The following is an 18143-nucleotide window of genomic DNA, read 5'->3' on the forward strand; positions in this document are numbered from 1 at the left end:
AAATTGTGCTGTCCATTTCCTTGTATATAAAAACAATTACATTCATGGTATGAATGGTATCACTATTGGAATGCTTCATGTTTAGTTTATTACTGGCCAAGTTGTGCAACTCAGGTTGATATACAGCATTGTTATTTGCAAGTCTAAATAGTTAAGATTAACAATCGGCGTTTAACAAGTTATCGTCATAGCAGAAGCCATATGCAAGAAAGAAATGTTATTTTTGAAGAACGTGAACTCGTCCATCCGATGTATTCTTTAGAGCTGCACAATTTTACAAAGACGTATTTTTTGTTGAATAGTACTTGCGGATATATTTTAGAACATGCACCATAAATTGGCAGATTCCACTGCTGCAAGGATATACAGCTTACCCGATAGGTCACAACAGGGAAAACCTATGGTTAGCTTAGAGATATTTATAAACTCTCAACACTGAAATAATATATAGATATAAGCGACATTATTTAACAATACTGTGATCTCAGTAGTCTAAATGTTTTTTTTCCCAACGATGGCCTGGTTTAGGTAACAGTAATGAATAAGTGGGAGTTGGAAGAGAGATAAAAGATGGAGAAACGGGAAAATGTCATTCAGCAACTAAAACATAGACCTTGGAACATGTTTTAAATATATACAAAAGAGATATATGGTCCTTAGTATTCAGGTGAATGGAAGACTTCATTGTCTAGAGGAAACACCTTATGGAAAACAACTGTGTCCAACTCTTGGCATCTTAAGTCAAGTAAATTATCATCATTTGTTGCTTACCTTTTTAATACGTTTAGACATTTGAATTCCGATGTGTTTTTGTACCTAATTGATGTCTAAGTATTGCTGCATTTTCGTAGGCCCCCAGAATTCTCTCACTTCTAGTTGATTCTGCTTTGTTTGTTGTTTGTGAGAATAAATAAAAAATAATGGTCCTCTAAATTTTCCAAAGCTGCTCATTTTCATATAACTGTTTTGTTGACCAGCTGTACCGGTGAACATCATCAAATTAACCCTTTCCTTAGTGACGGAAATTAAATAAGATACCATCGGAAAACCTAGAAAAGCAGGTCTCCAGTTAGATACTTTGGTGGTAATCAGATCGTGGTTCTGGTTTTTATGAATTGCATCCTAAGCTTAACTGCAAAGTTAATACTATTTAGCTACAAGTTCAACGTAAGTTTGTTGTGAACTAATGATTCAGTCTAGCACAGTGTAAGTGTGCACTCATTCTGGAGAACTTAAGTTTAGTTGAAATTATATGCAACAATTAAAGTTGGAGACTGACAGAGGTTCCTTTTTTCAGTTGGGAAGTGGTGGTTAGGTCTGACGTCGCTGATGCCCAGCTATCATGACCACGTATATTTTTGTTTGAAATCCAGTTAATGTTTTGAATTGGGATGTAGCATTTAGTCCTGGAGCTTCAGAAGCTTGTTTAGTAGAAATGTGTGATTGGAAGGCCAGTGTTTTGGTATTGGTGTTGTCTGGAGCTGCTTGTGCAGAGCTTCTAGGACGTACTTTTGTAGTGTATACCTATTTTTTATGCTCCTTCAGGATATTTAGTTGAGCAATCTGAAGTGAATCAATGGAAGCTAGCAGAAATGTCATAATGGATTGTCTGTAGGTCAGCCTAGAAAGGGGTCTCAACTATGGCCCGCTACAGGATTTTATCCGGCCGGCTGTTTTCCAGTGTGTCTGGTTCCAAAGATCAAAGGAAAATATATGTCCAATTATTTGGCAGCCTGTAGGTTCCAGCAGATCTACTTAAATTTTCCCTATTGTAAATTTTGGACCAGCAATGTCGTGTATGCTAGATCTTTAAAAAGCGCAAGTTCGTAGTGCGGATAGTCCACGCTGCTGAAAACTCCAATTGCCAGAATTGTGTAGAAAGGTGCAGACTGAATTTATTTTTGGTCAACCTTGGTTTATGGCTCAAGTTTATTTTGAATTTCTTTGCTTTGTTTTACAGACGTTCTTGGAGTGTTTATTTTTCTTATTGTGTGTGACAAAATTGGCCAAATTCCTATTTCATGTAAATGTGTAAATCTTCAGTATTTAAAATCAATTAAAAATGAACAGCCTGTTTGTCTTGACTACAGTTAAATAATTGTTTTGTTTGAGCATGTTAATTTTTGTCCATTATACATCATTTCTCAGTTTAAGCTTGGCTTTTTCTTTGTAATTATTTTTAGAAAAAGGGGTAATAACCCAGGGCCCCGTTTTTAGGACACAAGCGGTCCCCAAAGGGGAAGTGTAGTCCTGGACTTCCACTGCAGTAAATTTTCAAGGCACCCTCCCCTGTCCCCCGCCCCCTCCAAAAAACAAACAAAAAAATTGCTGGGGCATTACTCTGACATTTTATAAAGTTTGTGTCCAGCACACTGGTAGTATTCAGCCTTAAGTCAAACCTGCTGCTGTGGAGATGTGTGCGATGAACAACTGTCAAAGAGTACAAGTAAAACTGACTGATTTTGTGTAACAATACCAATGTTCAAAGTACACCAGAGGGAAATGTCTTTCCTGCCATTTGCTATGTTTCTTCTAGTGTTTTGGCTACAAAAAAACAGTCTTGGAGTGGATGCATAAAATTCTATGTGAGAATGTAACATATTTTGCAATACAATCAGTTCATTCACACATCAATCAAAAACACAAATGGTGATTGGAGTAATGCTTGCAATTTGTCTAACCACTGGCAGACGCTCTGATAGCATTCCAGGCCCTTGTTCTTGCTCACCATGTCAGCTCACTTTAGATCCAGTCATAAGCAAATCAGTCTTGATACTGCTCTAGTAGGACCAGTCCAGCGTGAACTGCCAGGCCAGGTCCTCCCTGAACTGGAACACAAGCAACCTAAGACTGGTTTCACCCCGATTGGGGCTCGTCAGTTGTGTGCAACTTAGTTCCAGTGGCACAGTGAGCTGAGGAACCACCTGGGCACTCCCTTGCTACTTAAGGCTGTACATTAAACACACAAAAGGTTATGGGATGAATGCTTCACAGTTTTGTAACTACTGGCAATTGCTCTGGGTTGCATTCCGACCCATCGTTCCTTTGCTGTCCATGCTACCTCAGTTTGGACCCAACCATATGCAAATCAGGCTTGACCCTGCTCCAATATGAACAGTCCAGCCCAAACTAAACTCTAATACTAGCCTTGACTTTCTCTTTATCACTGGAACTTGGCTAAGGATTGATGTGGCACAAATCATACATGACACCGGACACACTGGTTGCACAGCTTTTATTTGTTCTCAAAAACGGTTTATAAAATATATTGTTGACTATACTACCCGAGAATGCAAATCCCCGCTCATCTAATATTCTCTGACTGTATCCTTCATAAATGTGCATTTCTTATCTTAAGACCTCCACTCTCAACTTTCATCTTTGGACCTTTTCCTTGACTTTGTCTCTGATATTTTAAAACATTCCAATCATTGCCTATTTGAAGACTTTAGTACCTGGCTTGACAAATTTGAATTGTTCATAACCAAATTCCTGCTATTCAATCAACTAATCGCTTGTCCTACTTGCACGTGTCCTACGTACACTTAAAATATTTGCCTCTCGTACTCAATCACTGTGAAAATTGAATGCTTTTCCTGGATTGATCATGTTACAATTCTGATCAACATTAACAAATTTTCCCTCCTTCAGTGGAGACTACTGCCAAGTAATATTACAATTGATAGAGCTTAAAAAAACATTTGACATTCTATACTAAAATAGCCCCTATCATACCAGCCAGCAATTCAGTTCACCACGTCCACTTTTGGCTGACATCTCACCATGACACTATAACCCCATTCAAGACCTCCTCAACTTCCCACCAGCATTGGAAAGCTGATTGAATGAACTCTGGGCTAAACTTTCCCAATTCAAAAAAAAAATCTATAGAGTGACAATGAAAAATACAGAAAATTGTGTTTCTGTACCTGGCCCAGTAGTTCTTTCATTTGAGAACTCAAAATAATGTCATCAAAGATCTTTCTAGTTCCCCCCAGTCATAAGGATTTGTGATCCATCATAATGAAAGGTTCTGTTGTGAGTGTAATGTATTGTCTTGCACTGGATGATGTTACACGTAGCAGCCCAAAAACATGAATCTTCTAAAATAATAGATGACTTCGATCTACACTCAAAAAGTGGTTCTAGAAGTCTTTGTTGGCCCTCTTCTGAAGGTTGATATCACAGTGGCATTTTAATTTGGTTCTGCTGTTCCTCCTGTGGAACACTTCGAGCCTATGCACAGCTGTTTGTTGCTCTATTGACTTTCCTCAAAATAGTCTTCCTCATCACTTCAGCTCTTCACCAGAGTGAGCTCCAAGCTTCCTTGGTACAGCCTGCCTACACCACCTTTTTACCTGACAAAAAGGCTTTAAAGACCAGGGCAGCATTCTTGATTGATGTCATGGTGCCTTTTTACTTTGGACAATCCATCTTTCTCCCAACATTCTTTAAACCCCCGCCCCACCCCCCTTATCCCACCCTTTGTGAACCCAAAAGAAGCCTCAAGCTTTTACATTGATTGCAGCAAAGACCATCATAAAGAATGATCAGCTTTTTGTTATTTTGTCTGGAACAGAAAGGTGAGCTGTGCTCACCAAGCTTCTTAAGAGATGTCCAGACAAGTTTGATTGACATGCCTTTTATTGGGTGTGGCCTTTTTGGGGACAAATCTGATTCGACCCTCAAGATGTTTAAAATGTGGTCAGGCTATCACCTATTTATAGGGATTGGCATCTCCCACCTGTGATTTTCACTGGCAGTAGAACATGTTTTGTGGTTCTTCCAATAAGGTACACCCTTTTGTCATCACCAGCTTTCCCCACCAGTCCAACAGCCAAAGCAGTTTCTGAGGCAATACAGAGGATGTGGCATTTCCAGTGCCAGGCAGGCACTACAGCCTTCTTCCTCTGCAGCCCCAGAAGGAAGAAGCTTCCCCTCTGGATTACATGCAGCATGTGAAGTTGGAAGGGTATCCCTCCATTTGAAGGGCTTGCAGGCTGTCAGGACAGACTGGTGGCTCCTACAAATCCTAGAATGAACCCTGGATGTTGTCTCTCATATTGCAGAGTACATGTATATGCAGCCACACAGAAGAAGATACTTGCAGTATCCTCCAAGCACAACCAGCTTGCTGTCTTCCCTTTCAGGCTAAAATCTATTCCAGAGGTCTCCACCAGGTGATAATGGTTGTGTTCCTTCTGCACAAGATGGGGATCTCAGTATGCCTTTAAACTGATGATTTTGCTGGTGTTGAACCACCTGAACGCTGCAGTTCCCTGTAATACAACTTAGTTTTTTTTCAATAAGCATGCCCAAGTGGCGTATAAATATCTTGGAGCACCTCATGTTCATAGGGGGAGTACTGTATGTGCCCTATGTCAGAACTTTCCCTCTTCCCCAGGAGATTAGGGAAATTCAGAATATGATTCTAATGTTTCACAGGGGACCTCTGATTCCATCCCTTATTGTCCCTTGCCTGCTAGGTCTGCTGGCTCATGCTGTACGTCACTCTTCTGTGTTGATACGTAACCTCCCCAGAAACCAGGACATATCTCCAGTGGTGGTCAGTGGAGGAAAACATGTCCCATGGTGTTGATGTATGCACCCCCCGGAGGACTTGAAGACCAAAAGACTCTTGATAGCCACAGCAACAAGGATTTTTATCAGTTTGTCTGAAATGCAGGTGATTTGCCAGGCCCTGTCTTCCTGTCCTCTTTTAGTGATTTTTTACTGAGAACACAACTGTAATGTGGGGTGTGACCCAGAAGGGCACAGTGATCTCAACTCCTGTACAGGAAGCTGAGAGGCTCTGGACTTGGGCTCAGGAGCATGGGATTTGGCTGGTTGCAAGCCACCTTGTAGGCTTCTTGAACATGGGAGCCAACAGCTTTAATATGTCATCTTGTTGACCACAAGTAGCAGCTTCCCCCAGAGGTGGTACAAACCATCTTTCCCTTAGGACACCCTTCAGGAGATTGTGCCACTTGCTAGAATGCCCATGGTGTCCTGTGCCTTCCAGTTTCCACTCTAAAAAGCTTGTTATAGATGCATTTTGTTTGACATGGGATTTTTCCTGCACCTCCCTGTCTGTGCTAATGGTGGACATCCTCTTGGAGTCAAGGGCAGGTTCTGCAGCCCAACCTCCAGAGCCTCCATCTTCATTCATGTAGACTAAGTAGGTCAATTTGAGCTCTTAACATCTATTGTTGGCCGTGTTGGGCACCATTCTGTCAGTGTGCATCCCTTCCATTAATTCTTTTTATGAAAAATAGTGAACCGTGTTGTAATTCGGGAGCTCAGAGTAGAGCATTGATCTGATGAAGGCACATCTTTCTGATACGTTGTGCTTTGTGCATTTATTCACCCAGCAATTTTAAGCCGCGGGCAAAGTTAGGAACTACGTTGCAGCCTTTTCAGCTTTAATTTATTATGTATTTACCTAACCAACCATCCCTGTGGCTATGATGTTTTTTCATATGTTCCCTCCTTCCCCTTTTATTGTACCTCAGTGGGGCCTTAACTTGGATCTCAACTTCTTGACAGGGGGCTCCTTTTGAACCCAGCATTGCTGTTTGTGGCTGTTCACATTTAAAATTGTATTTCTTAGAAGCCATCAAATCAGTGAGCTATAAGTGGGTCAGGCTTCACTTTATATGCTTCTTCCCAAACAAACTGTTTTTGTTGGGCCTGGCCCTTTCTGCAAAGGTTATCCCCAAGCCTTTTGCCTTCTTCCTCCTATTTGGTCTGACCTGTTTTGTTGGCTTTAGGTCTCTGGGCACTTTACCACTGCTAACCAGTGCTAAAGTGCATATATTCTCTGTCTGAAATGTATTGGTGATTGGGTTTTCAATGATTGGCCTATTTGATTTACTAGTAAGTCCTTAATAAAGTGCATTGTGTGCCCCCAGGGTCTGTAAATCAAATGCTACTAGAGTCCCTGCAGCACTGTTTGTGCCACCCACATGAGTAACCCTGTAAACATCTCAGACCTGCCACTGCAGTCCCCGTGTGCAGTTTTAAACTGCTATTTCGACCTGACAAGTGCACCCACTTGCCAGGCCCAAACCTTCCCTGTTACTAAATGTAAGTCACCCCTAAAGTAGGTTCAAGGCAACCCCCTGGTCAGAATGCAGAGTATCTAAACGGTAGAACATGTACTGGTGTGTTTTACATGTCGTGATAGTGAAATACTGTTAAATTAGGTTTTCACTATTGCCGGGCCTATCCCTCCCATAGGGTAACATGGAGATTGCCTTGAAGCATCTTAAGTGTAATTTCTCATTGGAAGCACATAGAGATATAGAGGTTAGGGTCTCTGAACTCAAAATTTAAAAATGCATCTTTTGGTGAAGTTGATTTTTGAATTGTAAGTTTTAAAATGCCACTTTCAGAAAGTAGGCATTTTCTTGCTCTCCCATTCTGTGTCTCTGCGTGTCTGCTGAATACATGTCTGCGTCAGGATGGCAGTTGGGCTATATGTGCATTCACCCTAGACAGTCACATAAAGGGAGCTGAGGTGTACCCTGCATATCCCAATGGCTCATTTCCAGGCTGATGTCTTCCTGAGCTAGAGTGGTGGGAGGAGCTGACACTTGCACTTGAACAGGGCTGTACCTTTCATCACACAAAGCAGTCTCCAACCCCCTGGAGTGTGTCTGGGCCAGGGCAGGTAAAGGCAGGGTCTTGTGCACTACAAAGACTTCTCTTTGAAGTTTGCCTACTTCAAAGACAGAAATGGTATAAGTACTTGACCTCTGACCCCACATATTTGGAACACTTCTGGACTGAGGACATTCTGCCAGAAAGAAGGGCTGGATGCTGTAGGGGGGGGGGGGGGCAGCCACTGCCTGTTGCTGTATTGTGCTGGCCTGCTGTTTCCTGCTTCTGTCCTGGGAGTGAAAGGACTGCACTTTGCTTTCTACATTCTGCTTTCCAAGGTTGTCCATGGGCTTTTTTTGAGCTTGTCTCCTGTTAAGTCTCAGCTACATCAGAGACTTCATTTGCCAGCACCTGTCAAGTGGTGCCAAATCCAGTTCTTGGCCCTTGGAGGAGGTTTTTGGTGCTACAAGAAGAAAATCCACGCACTGACTCACAGCCTCATAACGAATCAACGCATCGCTCTAAGTATTTGACACATTGCCACTACCCAAACCTGAGCGTGGTCCCTGCTTGATGCATCAACAGAGGTTTACAATGCAGGCCCCCGTTTTCCGTTGCAGTGCATCAAAAGAATCACTGCTGCATGAGTTTTGAGCACCACATCACCAAAGTCCGTGATGCACTGCCCTAACGCCAACTCATCGCCTGCTTCATCACTGTGAGAATGACGCATCGCAGCTTGACATTCGCGGATTGTCCCTGGGCGCCATTTTCTTCATTGACACCGCAACGCTATAGGGAACCAATGCTTTCTCCCGCAAACGCCTCATCACCTCCCCTGTGGCATTAGGGAACCAACGCATCACCTCCCCTGCCTAGCAGTACGGAACCGATGCATCACTTCCCTGCGACAGTAAGGAACCACCGCATCTCCTGCTCTTTCGGTGCATTACCTCCACTGCGACCCGCATCGTCTTTGTTTATGACGCATCTCAGTTACTTTGCCTCAGTCAAGCGCTTCATTGGTTTTAAGGAACTATAATTACATTTGATCTTTTAAAAGTGATATCTTTACTTGTGTTTGTTGGATTTTTGTTGTTTGGTCTTGTTTTACTCAGATAAATATTGACTATTTTTCTCAACTGAAGTGGAGTACTTTTGTGGTTTTTCACTGTTACTGTGTACAAATACTTTACACATTGCCTCTGAGACAAGCTTGACTGCTTGAGCCAAGTTATCAAAAGGGTGAGCAAGGGTTAGCTTAGCTGTGTGACTCCCATACCCTGACTAGAGTGAGGGTCCATGCATGGACAGGGAGCAAACTACTGCCAACTTGAGACCCCATTTCTAACAAGAGCTGAGGCATCCTTCCAGCTAAAGGTAGTTGCCCCCTTCATGTGTCAGTCCATTATTCTTTCCTTGTTTTCTCTCCACCACGTCATGAAGGAGGAGAGGCTCCATAGGCTGGACCCTCGTAGAATGGTCTGCTAGTGTATCGATAGGGCCAAGGGATTTCATTTTCATGATCAGCTGTTTGTGAGCTATGTCGGCAGCAAGAAGGGCAAGGCTGTCAAAAGGAGTATCAAGCAGATATGATGATGCTGTAGGTGAACTCCCCGAAGGCTTTGGGCTCACTCTACCAGGCAAAGGCGACTTTTTGGCATTGTCCAGGATGGTGCCTATTCCAGATTTATGCCATACGGTGACCTGTGCATTGACTTACATTCGCAAAACATCACTTGCATTCTGAAGTAAGAAGGGATGGGCATTTCGTTATTACTATACTCCAGGTCTTTATGGTGTGACCGTTCATTCACATGCACCACTTGCAAGCATTATTGCTGTAGTATCTAATTAACAGGAGGAAGAAGAATCCATCAGAAGAATAAGTTACTTACTTTGGGTACCAATCTTTATGGTGAATAATTTATGTGCAAATGAATCAGCAATACAACATCTTTCTCATTCTGAGGTACGGTCATTGTAACAACATTAAGAAGTTTACAAATTAGATTGTTGTGTTGGATAACAACTGTCAATTAGGGCTGTCCTTGCCTCTGCCTCTAAGGGCTCGGAAAAATGGCGAAAGAACCGACAGGGTGCCGAGGAAGTGCTGTATAGCTGTGGTAATGTCTTGTACCGGACATAGAGACGGAGCTGAGTGCCCCCTACCAGTGTAGGAGAGCTAACGCAAAGTTTCCAGATCAGTCGAGCGCATGTGGATACTAAACAAGTGAGGAATCTTCAGGTAAGTAGAATATGCACCAGACAGATCATTCCGGAAGGTGAGTCACTTCTTCATTCATGATCGATGTCTAACTTCCATGGAATATTGTCATGACTTTCAAACATGAGTTATTTTCATTCCCCTTAACAGCAGGAAATTGGCTGTTTGGTAGAATAGTGAACTAAGTAAAACAGTTTGCCAGAGCAGTGTCTTTTCAAGCATTGTGTACAAAGCACGTTGATTTAGATGAGGCAAGATGAGGGAAGCACGGATGAGACTTGTTTTAACAACTGTTGCTCGTTGTATTTATATTTTTGCAGATGCCTGAAGAACAGGCTTTTAGTGTTCTGGTGAAAATCATGTTTGATTATGGACTCAGGGAACTTTTCAAACAAAACTTTGAAGATCTGCACTGCAAGTTTTATCAGCTGGAGCGCCTCATGCAGGTATGGGTCTAGATGGCACTTAACTGAAGTGTCCTCTATCACTGGAGCAGTCTGAGCTGCTCAATGTTTAACTAATGTTTTTATGTCCTGTAAATTGAACTTACTGTTACTTTTGTACATTTTATTACTCCAAAGATGTCTTGTTTTACTGCCATAAAACGTTCTTAAAAGTACAAACGTGAAATAATTTGGATGCTTATTTTTGTACGCATTTTCTTCATTAAAGTGGAGCATTTATGATAGACATGTATCAGTGTTGTTTTATATTAATCATGCAATTACGGAACTTCAGACGTCAATTATGTCACCACGGTATGGTCAGGGTAACATCAATTCCCGGGAAGACTTAGGGTTAACGGTCATACGTCACTTCCTCTTATATTTTAATGATATAAGAGGAAGTGACGTATGACCGTTAACCCTAAGTCTTCCCGGGAATTGATGTTACCCTGACCATACCGTGGTGACATAATTGACGTCTGAAGTTCCGTAATTGCATGATTAATATAAAACAACACTGATACATGTCTATCATAGATACCTCCTATGGTAGGGTACTGCTATGATATGCCGGGCAACATTACTTGTCTGTCTTTATATTACATGAAAAATGTGTACGCAGGAAGAGGACATAGTGCCACAGTACTATCATTTAAATCATTGAACTATTTATAGCACAACCTGTCATGATTTAATAGTTCCCTTAACTGAGTGAGAAACGTATGATAAATCAAAGGGAGTTTTCAAAAGCAGTAGTAGTTACTTCCAAGTCTAGTATTTCATGTACACCATATATTAAATATGAACTATGCTACTGGCTTAAATTATTCCTTATATTCCTTATAATTAATATATTCACAATAATGAAACATGGCAACAACTAGTTGATTTTTTTTTAGGTATTTATTTATTCAGAAGGCTGTAAAGTTGTGGTCCTAAAGTAAACCGTGCACATCAAGACTATGTTTACTACAGTAGCTGTTCTTGCAGTATCAGCTGATTATCTTTGAAAATGGTGGGATTTAGTATTTACCCTGAATTAAGTGAGCAAAGTGAGTGAGCCAAACCACTTCTAAGGGGAGTCTGGTTAAAAGGGCGTTACCATGTGGGGAACATTTTGGAAAAAATGGTCAAATAGTGTATTTTTATGCACAATTTCTACATAATTTTGCTGAAAAGACACACGCTTTGAAAAGGCTCTCGCTATATATTCAGCTTGTTTCAGGGTGATTATAGCCAAGAACTCCTGACGTTCCCAGGAATTGTTTCCCCATCACCCCCTCCCCCCAACACACACACACACACACAGACACCCCTACCCCTCCCCCCCCCCCCAAAGCGCGCCCACACATTTTTCCCCAAAATGTGCTGTGTTGTCCTTGTATGAAACATTACTGTCACTGTGCCAGGGTCGGCATTTATCATGTAAGCCTCCTTCAAAAAATGCAATTGGAGCGCACACTGGCCCAAATGTATGTACAATACACCAGTGCCAGAAGTTTCCCCTTATTGCCGTTCTTATACCATGGGGTGACCCTTGCCTCAATAGTTACCTCCTAGTATGTCATGGTTGCTCCCTCCCATATGCCACAGATGTCCTCCCGTATGACAAGAATTGCCTTCAGTGTACTCTTGGCAACATTTATGTCACAGGTGCCCACTATGAAAATAAATTCTTCCAGGATGCAGGTTGCCACCATTCCTGTCAGAGGATGACCCATACCAACAATTATGCTAGCACCAGCATTTTGCCATGGGTGTCCCTTATGCCAACTGTTACCTCTAGAATGCCAGAACCAATATTTTGTAACCCCTGCTAGTTCATGTAACCACATAAGTTGGACTGACTGCAAAGGGTAGGGAAGAAGTCCTTGAGTGCCAGCTGAATTGCCCTGGAGACTAAAGGTCCCTTAATCACCAATTCTATCAGATCTACCGAGGACAGTTGCATTTGTCACTAGTATGGCCATGGCTGGTGAAGTGAAGAAGAGCATCTCTTGAAATGTCAGTGTCTTGGATAATCACTATGGTGCACACAAGATCTCCCTCGTACTGGAAAGACTGCCTAGAAAGCACCACTGGGAAGTCTTCATGTGACAGCATGCATGCACGACCAGGGACATAATCACAAACTTTTCCTTACAAGAACCAGACATGAAGGATCGAACAAAGACCACCATCCATCTTGGGAACCAAGAAATACCAAGAATAGTACCCCAATATTCTGCTCTGACATCAAGTATGTCTCTCCTTTTGAAACAGTGCTAACATATTCTGCTGCAGAGTTTATAAATGGTTCTCCGACTGAAGGAAGTGTTAGGGTGGGATGTGATGGAAGGGGTGGAGTGTTTTGTTGGAACGGTACATTATACCCACATTCTACAATTTGAAAGATAAACTGGTTCGATGTTATGGCATTCGAGGCCTGTGGAAAGGAGGTTTTCCATCACCCTAAAATGCCTCACATGCTGCTTCAAGGGGGAATTAAAGTAGATTTATAGGTTGTACAGAAGAGGAGAATAGTTTGTTACTAAGGTCTCAACTTAGAGTACTGTGCACACCTGCCACAATAATTGATTGCCTTGGCTCGGCCTATTAGGGCATATGGGGTGGATGTTATATTGCGGCAATGACATCACTAAAATCTTGCTTCTGATGTTGAGTTGGAGCCAGCTACCTCTGTCACTGTGGGAAAGCAGTATCTTAAGTGTCTGAATCCATCTGGCAACGGGGTGCTCAGTTGGTGAGTAATTTGCAGGTACAAAGAGTATCAACCAGGAAGTAACTTTTTTTCTGGTGGATACAATATCTTCCCACAGATTCTTCACCAATAACTTCTCCCCCCTGCCCAAATCGCCCCCACCCATGCCCCCACCGGTGTTAAGACCTCATAGCTTGCAAGGTGTTGCCTACTGTTATCATCTGTTTATTCTGTCTCTGTTCCTCTCCACATATTTCAAGGAGGCGAGGAAAGACTGCCAAAAACGAATTCCATCATGCCAGTTGACGAATTGTGTGTCTTTGTGCCATCACATACTGGACCTGAGAAGCTGTGACTGAAGCAGCATATCTGATAGACATTTAGCTGCAGATTCCTTACCTTAGAATTCTCCCCCAGGTGCCAGACTGGATCCGGAATTTGTTTCCAGCAGTACCTCTGCGTGTCATAAAAGACTGTTGTGCGACTCCATAGCTACATTGCCCACTGGATGTGATGTTGATGGATTCCATAAAATCCTCTCTCCAATATGCCAATGTCAGTTCATCTTTTCTGCACTTACAACACGGATCCGGGGAGGTTCCTGAGGCCGTTTTTGGCCTATCGCAACAATTTTTTGGCGAAGGAGCAGTGTATCACCCTTTTTCTCATGTCCTCCGGGTTCAAACCTTGTGGGTCCTTTGGCAGGCAGATGTCCGCAAAAGGCCCTCATACTGTTTGGAAGTGGTGTCTCGGGGAACATCACAACTCCAAGGACTGCGGCTCCTGCAGTCGCCTTCGCCAGAGGCCCTGTGTTGTTGTCTCTCTCATTCTAGGCTCAGGGAGTGGTCGCAAGTTCGTTCCAGGAGCCGTTCCCGTGAGCGTACATCACCCTTGACGTTGAATGAGCAGACTTCAATATGCAGGCATTCTAAGTCGCGGCATCCACTAGCGTCAACTAAGTCCTGCGTTCTGATACCAAATCCCCCCCCCCCCCCCTCCCACCCCCCTCCCCAATCTCGGGCTGAGGAGTCTGTGTATGAGTCATTCACCCCAACCACCCCACCCATACCCTGCTTTCCCTGGAGCCGGGGTGACTCTGGCCCAGATACAGCATTTATTATCATTCCCTCAGTGCCATCTTTGGTCCCCTACCTCCCTCTGTTGCCCTTTCGAACCCCAAGGAGTGGAGAGGTATCCTACCTGCCTACATGCCAGTAACTTCGCCCTCGACGTCAGATAGGCCCTCTGGATTCATACTGTAATCAGTACTGGCTCCGGTGCACATCCCTTTGGGGTTCCCACCTGAGACACTGGAGTTCGATCAACCGATATCGGTTGTGCCGGTCGACGCCGAGCCGGTACCACAAGCCGAATGGTGTCTAGTTGGTGCCAGTGGTGCCATCCAACCCAGATATCTTCCCTCCTTCTTCTAAATTGTCCCTTGCTGTTTTTCCTCCAGGGGAACAGATTTTTGGAGGTGAAGGAGAGGAGCTGGAGTTTATCAGCCCCATGGACGAGACGGTCTCCTCTAGAAGGTAGTTGACTGACGGAGCTGAGTCAGTCTACTGGCCTTGAGTCCTTGCTGGCTTTGGACCTTTACCTCCGCAGCCTTGATACAGAGGTGAGCTCCTCAATTACTGAGGTGCTGAAGAGGGCAGCTGCGGTCCTAGATTTACAGCTTGCCTCTGTGAAGGTGACCAATGACTCCTTGACAACATTGCTTCATGAGGGCCAAACAGAAATAGAGCTTGTGCTCCCACGTAGTGAAGCACTATGATTTTTTAATAGGAGCCTGGCCTAATCCTACCATGGGGGCCCATGTGGACCGGCCCATAGACACCGGCCCGCCCTCGGAGACCCAGCGTGTCTTTTCCGGTACCCAACTCCAAGGAGTTTTGTAGTGCAGGCTGATACGGCCTCTTCTAATCCCGGCATCCTACCTAACTTTTATCCAAGCATGGAGTCCAGATGTCTGGAAACTTTTGAATGAAACTTTGTCCTCAGCCAACTCAGCTCTACAGTAAACACTTTGTATTCTGGGCCGCTTTTCCCATGCATTGTGGGGTTCTGTGGTGCGCCTGCTGCCCTCACTTCCAGAGGAGAGCTGGCTCAAACTCGCCCAAACACTCCAGGGTGGGTGAGAGCCAGCTAGCTTTACAATAAAATGTAGTAGTGATACCAGTGACTCAGTAGGCCAAGCCATGGCTCATTTTGCAGTGCTGCACAATCATGCCTAGCTACTCCACTCTGGCTTTTCAGAGGCTGTCCGATCCACCCTGAAAGACATGCCCTTTGATAGCATCCAGCTGTTCGGCATACCTGCCAATTATGCATCACAACACGTTAGGAACAGTAGAGGTGGAAAAGACTCTTGAATATGTATATTCCTATTCTTACAAATCGACCCATTCCAGACTGGAGTCCTATACTTCCTGTTGAGTCCAAGTTTCAGCTCCCTTTTTTCACTTCAGTTACACTATTCCTCCTTCTGGTGGCACTTGGTGTGATTTTCCTGCCTTCTGCAGGTATTACTATTATTTAATACGGCTGTCAATGACTCATTTTATTGTTGGTATCAGGGAGGCATATTCTTTGTGGCCCTAAGTGGGTTTAGCACCTGTTGGAACTGGTCATCTTCTGTGTTGATGGCTATCTTCCATCTTACAGTGGAATCCTGGTTTTTTACGCATGTTCATTGAACATTATGGTTTTGCCTCGTTTGTGATTTGTTCATAATGAGGATTGGTTACTCACTTCGGACACAATCTCCCTGGTCGGTCCTTTCCTTCTATTCTATAGGATGTCATACTGTTTCTAACCCTATGGGGGTAGTTATAATGCCTCTGCATTATTATTAAGGTTCCTTGTATGGAAGTGCCTCTTTTAACATGGTAAGCACACCCCTTCTTCCCCCCACCACCCCCTTCCACCACCGACACGGTTTGCCTGGTTTCTGGTGCATTTGTGACTGAAAGCACCTTGGGTCCCTGCTAAATATGTCCTCAGTGCCAGATATCTTTCCCCAAAACTGCACTATTGTTTTTCCAAATTGACAAACCTTACAAGTCCGTAGTAAATGGTACCCCTAGTACCTAGGGCACGGGGTACTAAAGGAAGGCCCCTGAGGGCTGCAGCGCAAATTGTGCCACCCATAGGTACCCTCTCACTAAGTGCACACAGTGCTGTTTTCGCAGGCTGTGTGTCTTGGTGCAGAACTTAAATGAAAACTCAACATGGCACACAGCCTGTGTGTCCTGTCCCCTTTAGACTCCATGCAATACATGTTAGTCACCTCTCTAGCAGGCCTTCCAGCCCTAAAGGCAGAGTACATTATGTTACATGTGAGGGCATACCTGCATGAGCAGACATGCCCCTGCTATGTCTTTGTCAATTCTCAGACATAGTCAGTGAACAGGGAAGCCATTCTAAGTACATGTGCTGGACACCAGCATTACGAGTTCCCCAGCTACATGATGGGTTCACACAAAATTGGGATATTTGGAATCAAATATTTCATATTAATAAGCCCTCACTGAATCCATTGATGGATTTATTAATACATGCACTCACAGGGCACGTTAGAGGTGCCCCCTAAAAACCTGCCAACTCCTAGTGTGGGCACTTTATACAGAGTTCTGGCCCCCTGAGGTGAGAGCCAATGCTCCTGATTGCACAGAGCAGTCCTTTGTTCTGAGCGGAGGTGTGACCTCTTCTCCCAGGCAGGATGGACATTCCAGGGCGGGGATCTTCAAAGGCCTTGCCACCTTTAAATTGTGACCCAGTCCTCTCCAAATGGTAGAGAAGGCCGACCCCCAGTTCCTGACCCCACTTTTGGCGGCAGGACTGGTGGGAAAATTAGCTAAATCAGGAGTGCCCACTTCATACCCGTCTCACCCCTGGGATGGACGAGCTGAACTGGACGCTACTTTTTGATTTCCTCTATCTTGTGCGCAAGAAATTAGGCCAATAGGGTTAGGGCAATTCCCACCTCACAAAGGAAGTGGTCATTGGAAGGGTGTAGTCACTCTAAATGTGAGTAGCCCATTGGCTACCACCTGGCACTCCCCGTAATGCCCCCAAATTCATTATTTAGGTGGCACCCCTGAACCATAGACCTGAGAATCCTGTTGACCTAACAAGAGTCGGACAACACAAGTCGCACCAGCAGAGAAGACTGAAGACACCAACTGACTTGGCCCTAGCCCTTCAGGCCTGTCCGCAGCCCTCAAAGAACTTGCACCGAAAACACGACTTGTCCTGCAGCCCTGCGACCTCCAAAGCCTTGGGAAGTCTGTCGGCCTTTGATAAGGACCAAGAACTCCCATGGACAGCGGACCTGTCCAAAAGAAAACAACTTCAAGGAAGAAGTCTGCGTGAGGAACCACGAAACTGCTGCCAGAACCACCTCTGCCCCCGACGCACACGGCCTAAGTCCAAGTGGCCCACCAGTCACATGAAGGTTCCCCAGTGCTTTTGAACAAGAGTCCACGATGTGATGACCCCTGCTGGGCTCCACAGCGGTGCCTGCAGCCCAAATCCTAGAACTTCCGCTGACCGTGACCTGCCTGGTAAGCTGATTCCGATGCCCAAAGACTCCCCAACACCCAGAACTCCTTGAACTTGGGGGAGCTGGACTGTCTGTGTTTCTTCGACCCCTGGCATCTCTGGGCAGCTGTGGGTTGTCCTCCCGCATGCCAGAGGCTGCAGTCTATTTCTGAAACTGATTTCCTCCATTGGATAAAGTTGGGCGCCCAACGGTGTGTTGGCACTCTGCACCTGGGCCCCCTGTGCAGCTGAAGGTGTAAGTTTGGTGCTGCCTTGTGATCTCACCCCCCCCCCCCCCCCACCTGTGCTTACCTCGACCCCTGGAGACAGACCTCTGACACCACTTTTACTTACCTGTGAGCAGCGCATCTTCATTTACCCCCTGCCTCCATTGGTTAACACTGGGCACCCGAATTCGACCTCTGCACCCGACCTCCCTAGTGCTGCTGGGGTGCACTCTTGGTGCTGATTTTGCCATTGCCTCATGTAGACCTAAAACCCTGAAGACTGGATTTGTAAGTCTGCAAAACTGCATTCTTGTTTTCCTACCATAGGTTACCATAGGGAAGACTCCAAAAATTGCACTGTCGATATTTTGAAACTGAAAAGTATTTTTAATTAT

The 18143-nt window shown here is 44.4% G+C and overlaps 1 protein-coding gene across 3 annotated transcripts in view; it reads left to right on the top strand.

Annotated features, from left to right (window-relative positions):
* The window catches only part of RABGAP1 (RAB GTPase activating protein 1), an 885283-nt gene that overhangs the window by 566094 nt on the left and 301046 nt on the right, over positions 1–18143 (top strand). For all 3 annotated transcript variants that reach the window (XM_069241548.1, XM_069241547.1, XM_069241549.1), the window contains one exon: positions 10150–10275. In XM_069241548.1, coding sequence (XP_069097649.1) covers positions 10150–10275 — 126 coding nt within the window. The remainder of the gene's footprint in view (positions 1–10149; positions 10276–18143) is intronic.

This window comes from Pleurodeles waltl, chromosome 6, assembly GCF_031143425.1.
Source record: "Pleurodeles waltl isolate 20211129_DDA chromosome 6, aPleWal1.hap1.20221129, whole genome shotgun sequence".
NCBI lineage: Eukaryota > Metazoa > Chordata > Amphibia > Caudata > Salamandridae > Pleurodeles > Pleurodeles waltl.